Below are 6,538 nucleotides of genomic sequence, written 5' to 3'. Positions count from 1 at the left end.
CCCCCCCCCCTCTCTCTCTCTCTCTTTCTCTCTCTTGCTCTGTCCATATCTCTCTTTTTTCTCCTCTTTTCTTTTCTAACGACGTCGATCGTTCCCGGTCAGTTCGGGCAACATTAAAGTCGCGGTGTATGGAGAGGCTATTAAACCGCCTCTAATAGTACAGATTGGTCCATCGCGGCATCAGATTCGTATCTATCGCGCTAGCAGCGACTCGTTACCCTCGAAAATCTAACGGGACCTGTCCATCACGACGAGATCGTTTCCTGTACGATACATGCTCTCTCGCGGAGTGGCCTCGAGGAGGTGGACTACGCGGCGTCAAGTGCGTGCTACTAATGTGAGCCGGTGGTACGGTTGTAACAATAACGATACGACCGGTCGGTATTCGAGTCCGTTTGATCGATGGAACGTGTAACGCGGTACAATTGTAAAATATCACAGCGAGATGATTGCGCTCAGTATCTTTTTTACGGCTTAATACAGCTTGACGATTAGATTTGTGCGGACGCGGGAGGAGGCAATAAATTAAAAAGATCATTAAGGGCAGATTGTAAGAATCGGGGAGTTTGAGGAATTACGTTTGACGTTCGAGAGAATCGTGATATATCACGGCAAAAATGGTGCAGCATTGTTTCTTAACACAGCTTAACGATTTGAGTTGCGGGCAGGCATGAGAAGGCAATACACAAGTAATATTGAAAAGAACAATTATTAAGAGCGAATTGTCAGAGTTACAAAGTTACGTTTGACGTTAGAGGATCGTAATATATATCTCTCACAGCAATGATGGTACGATATCTCTCTCACGGCCCGATGCAGTTTGCTGATTAGATTTGTACAGACACGAGAAAGCGATGGATAACAAAGTTATTGAGAGGCGAATTGCATGAGTCGAAGAGTTATACGCTTGACGTCAGGAAGTGCAATGAGAATAGCGGCGAACTCTCGTTCGGATCTCGAACTAACGAAATATGAAGTAACGCGCGGTAATATGTTCATCATGTCGGCGAATAAGGGATGAATCGCGCGACAGCGATGTGCAGGATGAACCGCCGCGCGATTCCAGCAGATAGAGACGAATAAATCCGACACGCGGCCGCAATCTTATGTGCTAGACGCGGAATAAATCCTAGCGCGCGCCGCGAAGTGGCTGAATCACGGCCCGCATAGATCTTCCCGGGGCTCTCGCGACAGAAACTCTCGCGAGAATTCCCGCGCGGCCGCAATAAATTCGCGCTCGCGGTAATGATACCGTTTGGCGGCTTTTTACGCAATTTAGAAAGCACGACCGGGAGAGATCGACGAGCCTCTACGTTAGATCGGTCGCGGATGACAAAAGGTGGAGGCGGCGGCGAGAAAGACGGCGGGGGAGGAGGGCGAGGAATCGGTGTGTGCGCTCTACGAGGGAAATCTAATATCTCTAATTTATGGCGCCAATTATATACACGGGAGAGCCCGCGATGATGTCATAGCCATTATTAGTGGTGCAATTCCGCGGAATGTCGGCCGCGCTAAGTTATGAAACTACAGAAATCTATTCGCGCCGTATAGCCGCGCGCGCTCCTGTATATGGTACACTTTCTTCTAAGCGAGAGATAAGTATCTCGCGCGTAATTGTAGCGCTGGACCGCTCTGAAACGCGCGAGAGAGAGATACTCGGCCGGCGATAATTTCGCGATAACTGGAGAATTTAATCCCTTCCGGCCGCAACAAATTCAATTGCAATAAGCGGTTGCGCGCGCAGGATCCGTAAATAACCGAAACATTATCTTCAATTTGTCCGTCGGTGCCTTCCCACAGTTGTTTCAGCCCTTTCGCGCGCGGCACGGCCGCGCTTTTAACGCGGAGGCGAGCAGGTAAATCGCTTCCCTCGCTCGTTACACACGGATACGCAAGGACTCGAGTTCGCGACATAAGATTTTTGCGCGAAGAATCATAGCAACAGAAGATGCATCCGCGAAGAAAATACCTCCGCCCGATTGTGCGGAGTACAGCCGGAATAATTCACGGAGCAAGACAAATTGCGAAGGAAATTTGCGAACAATCCTGTCGGACGTTTCTCGTTCTGCCTCGCGTACACGTAAGAGCCGATAGCGAGCGCGACGCCGATTGAAATCACCGGGTCGTGAAGGGTTAACAGGCCGATAGAAACAGGTGGCTTTTAATCCGCGGCTTCATAAGAGCGGAATGTTGCCGGCGAGAGGCAGAGATAAATAAAGATAGACTCGCCGCGGAGCGGCTCCAAAGCGCGGAAAAGCGATTAAGGCAGTTACGGACGAATTATCGCCTCATCGGCCGCAACTCAGCTGCGCAGCTTTATTTATCGCGATGCGATCCCACGAACGGCACACTCTCCCTTCTCCCCTGTCTGTTCCGCCAAGGATTCAATCGCGAGGTTGTTCTGGCAGTGGTGAATTCTCGACCCTTCGCGGAAAAGTCTACGCTACCCGGCTAAGGCGTTTAAAAGCGGGGCGAGATACGAATTCCGGCTGACCTGAATCTTTCTCTCTCTTGCTCCGTCTCGCGCGCGCAAAAGGTGCCGCGCGCACCTCCGGTTTCGCGTTTGCTCGGCGCGCTATCGATTATTCACACAAATATTCCGCTCAGCTCCATAAAAATCCTCCGGAGAGTTTTCCTGCAACTCCTCGAAACATGAAAGACATTACAATCCGGACGGTCGATCGCCGTGAAAAGCGGTCCAAGCCGCTCACGTACACGCCCGAGCTGACCTAAATCTCCGTATCGCGAAGATACGCTTCTAATATCCGAGGATAATCGAGCTTACGGCAATGAAAAAGAGCAGAGAGGAAAATAAAGAGAGGGAGTGAGAGAGAGTGAGAGAGAGAGAGAGAGAGAGAGAGAAAGAGAGAGAGAAATAGATCGTGTCTAGAGAAAGATCGTGTAAAGAGAAAGAAGATCGTGTCCTCCGCGTCGGAGGACACTGCTGCCAGCCGTCGTAATCCTTGACGTTCCTGTATTCCGAAAGAATTCGTGCTCGCCGGGGCGCGATGGCCAAATGACCTAGCAATGCGATCGCACAAATTTCTCGTGAAATTTCGCGACGGACCTTTAAGCCCTGCCCGAAAATATCGCATTAACTCCCGTTGTTTCATGGCGGCCCTGCGGAGCCCCGACAACGATCCGCGCGACGATTGCGAGAGGTCGCAGGGTGTAGTGGGTGCTCCCTTCCTTGCTTGAGATTGCCGCAATAGCGAGTACACGCGCAATTCCGTATCCTGCTCGCGAGGAGAACAGAAGCTACTCGAATCGCGAGTAAGAAGATCAGGGAGGAGATACGATACGATACGGTACAGTGCGGTGCACGATGCGTGTGCAGCCGTACGTGTCTGCAAGCAACGCGGCGAATCAATTCCCGCGGGTTTCGCGCCGGGAAACATTTTGACGAAAATATCGCGAAATTCGGTCAGCTTAAAAGTGGGACGCGTTGTCAGTTTGAATTCTGTCGCGACCGCGCACATTCGGGAGAGGGCAAATTTCGCTTGACGTTGTCGGGCTACGGCCATTTAAAAATGATACCGCTACTTTCGCCCGTCGCGATATATATGTGTCGTCCGAATATCGACGCTCCGTCGTCGGGAGCGCGACAATTAATTGAAAGAAGAAAAAGAAACGAGTGAAAATGACATGCCCAGACAGACATTCACAATCATTACGACGTGAGACAATTGATGACGGGAACAATTCTTTTAACCCTCCGCTGCCCTCCGTGCCCGGCTGACGGACGTTAATACTCTCGTATGAGCGAAAAATTCCGCGATGTTATTAATTAAATTTAAGTGAAAATTTAATTATTACTGTATTATAACACAGCTTCATAAAAACGAGCAAGTATATGTAAAACATTGACTTATTATCGATTTATCAGAGGAAAGCTGAAATTTGGTAAAAGCACAAGTCGCATTAACTTCACGTGTTTATTCTCGCTATTTGCGCGCGCTAATATAATGCTAAAGTTATACCAACGAAATTAAGAAAACGCGCGAGCATACAAATATAATCTGAAAAGTTGTAAATGAAAAATCAAAATGTTCTAATCGCTAAGTCACTTTTATATAGAAAATAAAATTTCAACAGAACGTTTTCGTCTCATACGAAGACAATGGAAGGTTAATTACACACACCTCTAAAGCGCATATATTCTATTGAATTGATTGTAATATATTCTATTGATTGATTGATTTGCAAATATATTCTATTGATTCAATTTATATTGTACGATAGTATAAGTTTTCTGTTATCGAAAGTTACACTCAGATTTTTATATGAACATGACATATTGTTTGGAGCAAATTTTGATCTTTTTCATATTTCCTTCCTATCACCATTCTAGATGTCAAACGAGAAAAAAAGAGTTCACATCGCGAGCGTACACGTGAGTCACGTATCCCGAGAAAACCAAATCACACCTTTCGTTCGTTTATTTACTCGGCATTTTTGTATGATTTTCAGAACATAAAAAACCGTGCGGCTGAGCAGCAGAGTAGCGTTAATCGTGAAAAGTCGTCGATACCGTTCCTAACATCGGTAAGTACACGTCGGTACTATTGCAAGAGCATCTGCGAGTCCAAGGGAAAGTAGTATCGAAATAGTGAGGTCGGTAGCGTCGCGGAACTCGAAATCCGAGCGTACATCCTACGTAAGAGGAGAAACGATCGCGTCGCGAGCCAGTTTGGCGCAATTCCTGGCGGATCGGCATTCGACTCTGAAATTCGCGCGAGCGGGGATAGTCGCGGTGGCGCGCTGCCTTTGCAGAAATCCGGAGAGCCTTGCCGAGCTCTTACCGCGAGTCGCGCAAGGCCGTTTCAGCGCTGGTATTCGGGCCAGCCGTTTCTCTAGAAAGGAGCACGCCGCTTACGCGGCCGCGACACGACTCGCACGCAGAAAACAAAAACATTTCTCCGCGAGTTTCTCGCTCCGGAGAGCGGAGATCCTGGCGCTCGCGCTTGCCGATGGACAGATGGATGGATGGACTGGCCGTTCGTCCGTCTGCTCGCGCGCATCTCGTATCCTTCACGTCGAGATACGCGTACCATACACACACACATTGGCGCACGGTATCGCGTCGTGCAGAGTACCGAGAGCGTTCTTCCCGGAAAGAGAAACAAGCTCGCTCGCGCGAGCATAGCCGCACCGCAAAATTCGCCTTTGCAACAATGTGCAACGCCACGCTAAACAATGCCTGAGAAACTCGCGTCAAAGTATGGACGCCCACGCTCGCCCCGCGCGCGCGCGTGCACGGCAAATTACTGGCATATTTAACGAAATCCGTTACGTAAGGAGATATATTGCCCGTACTTTCGAGAGAAATCCCCCCGTTCCAGCCTACAAAGTGCTCGCTGGACTCGCGGAGAGCCCGCGATTCTCGTATGTGCCGGTGGCTCTCTCTCTCTCTCTTTCTCTCTCTCTCTCTCTCTCTCTCTCTCTCTCTCTCTCTCTCTCTCGCGGAGCGGGCACGGTACGCGCGCGTGTACGTAGTCAAAGGCCATTGTGCCACTCCAGGATTCCGACGTGAGTCACACTCCGTGCCCCCGGACGTGGTGTGTTGTTGTCCGAAGTAAAGCGCGCGGTATGGCATGGCATGGCATGGCAAGGCAAGGCAAGGCAAGGCAAGGCAAGGCAAGGCATGGCATGGCATGGCATGGCATGGCACGGCATGGCATGGCACGGCGCAATCGCTCGACTAATCGAGATCACGCTGACTCAGAAAGAGCCGGAGAGAGAGAGCTTGTCTTTAAACGCGCTGCCTAATAAAGCGACTTTTCAGCCTGCCGGACAGCGCACATGACATACGCGCTCATATGCACACACACACGCAGGGGTTACCGGATCCCGGGACACACCGATCGCGCCGTAGAAGGCGGATGTCAAAACTCGTCCCTCGACTTTTGACAGATCTTCCCTTATAAATCAAACATCGCGGCCGAGCGATTACGGCGACGACGACGACGCCGAAGACGGCACGCGTGAGAACAAGGTCGCGGCAAAAGTTGAAGGAGAGACGAAAAGAGAGAGGAAAAGAGATGGAGAGAGTGGACAGGGGCCGAAAGGGGCAACGCGACTTATCGTGGGAACCGCGCAATCACCTTGCGCTGTTTTGAACGCGCGCGAATTACTTTTACGCGCCTTCTCGTCGCAATCGACCGCACAGTGTCGGTGTCCGCGTGTCTCGCTTGTTCGACTTACGTTACATAAACGAGCTTCGGTTATATAAACCAGGCTTTGACGCAACGCGAACGATGCAAAGGATTATCTTCGACTTTTTCGCGCACGCGCGCGCGTACTGACGTCGATATAAGGTCAACTTTTTAACGGCGTATTTCTGCTCCTACTTTTGTTGTTTTTTCTCTTTCCTTTTTCCCCTTCGACTGCGCGGATACTTCGTGACGAGGAAAATATCTCCGAGCGTTCCTCTTTCTCCGAAAGAGAGATAGAGGAGGAGAGAGAGGAGGAGCAGAAGAGAGGAAGAGAGAGAGAGAGAGAGAGAGAGAGAGAGAGAGAGAGAGAGAGAGAGAGAGAG

At 50.0% G+C, this 6,538-nt stretch overlaps 2 protein-coding genes across 6 annotated transcripts in view; one reads left to right on the top strand and one right to left on the bottom strand.

Annotated features, from left to right (window-relative positions):
• Window positions 1–6,538, top strand: part of LOC116845649 (3-phosphoinositide-dependent protein kinase 1) — a 429,458-nt gene that overhangs the window by 315,974 nt on the left and 106,946 nt on the right. For all 5 annotated transcript variants that reach the window (XM_032818606.1, XM_032818604.1, XM_032818602.1 and 2 more), the window contains one exon: window positions 4,471–4,545. In XM_032818606.1, coding sequence (XP_032674497.1) covers window positions 4,471–4,545 — 75 coding nt within the window. The remainder of the gene's footprint in view (window positions 1–4,470; window positions 4,546–6,538) is intronic.
• Window positions 1–6,538, bottom strand: part of LOC116845656 — a 180,662-nt gene that overhangs the window by 110,290 nt on the left and 63,834 nt on the right. The window lies entirely within an intron of this gene.

This window comes from Odontomachus brunneus, unplaced genomic scaffold (genome assembly GCF_010583005.1).
Source record: "Odontomachus brunneus isolate Ranch 3 - 2012 unplaced genomic scaffold, Obru_v1 Obru_scaffold_054, whole genome shotgun sequence".
NCBI lineage: Eukaryota > Metazoa > Arthropoda > Insecta > Hymenoptera > Formicidae > Odontomachus > Odontomachus brunneus.
The sequence above is the reverse complement of the archived record's forward strand: the minus strand, read 5'-3'. Positions and strand labels throughout refer to the sequence as shown.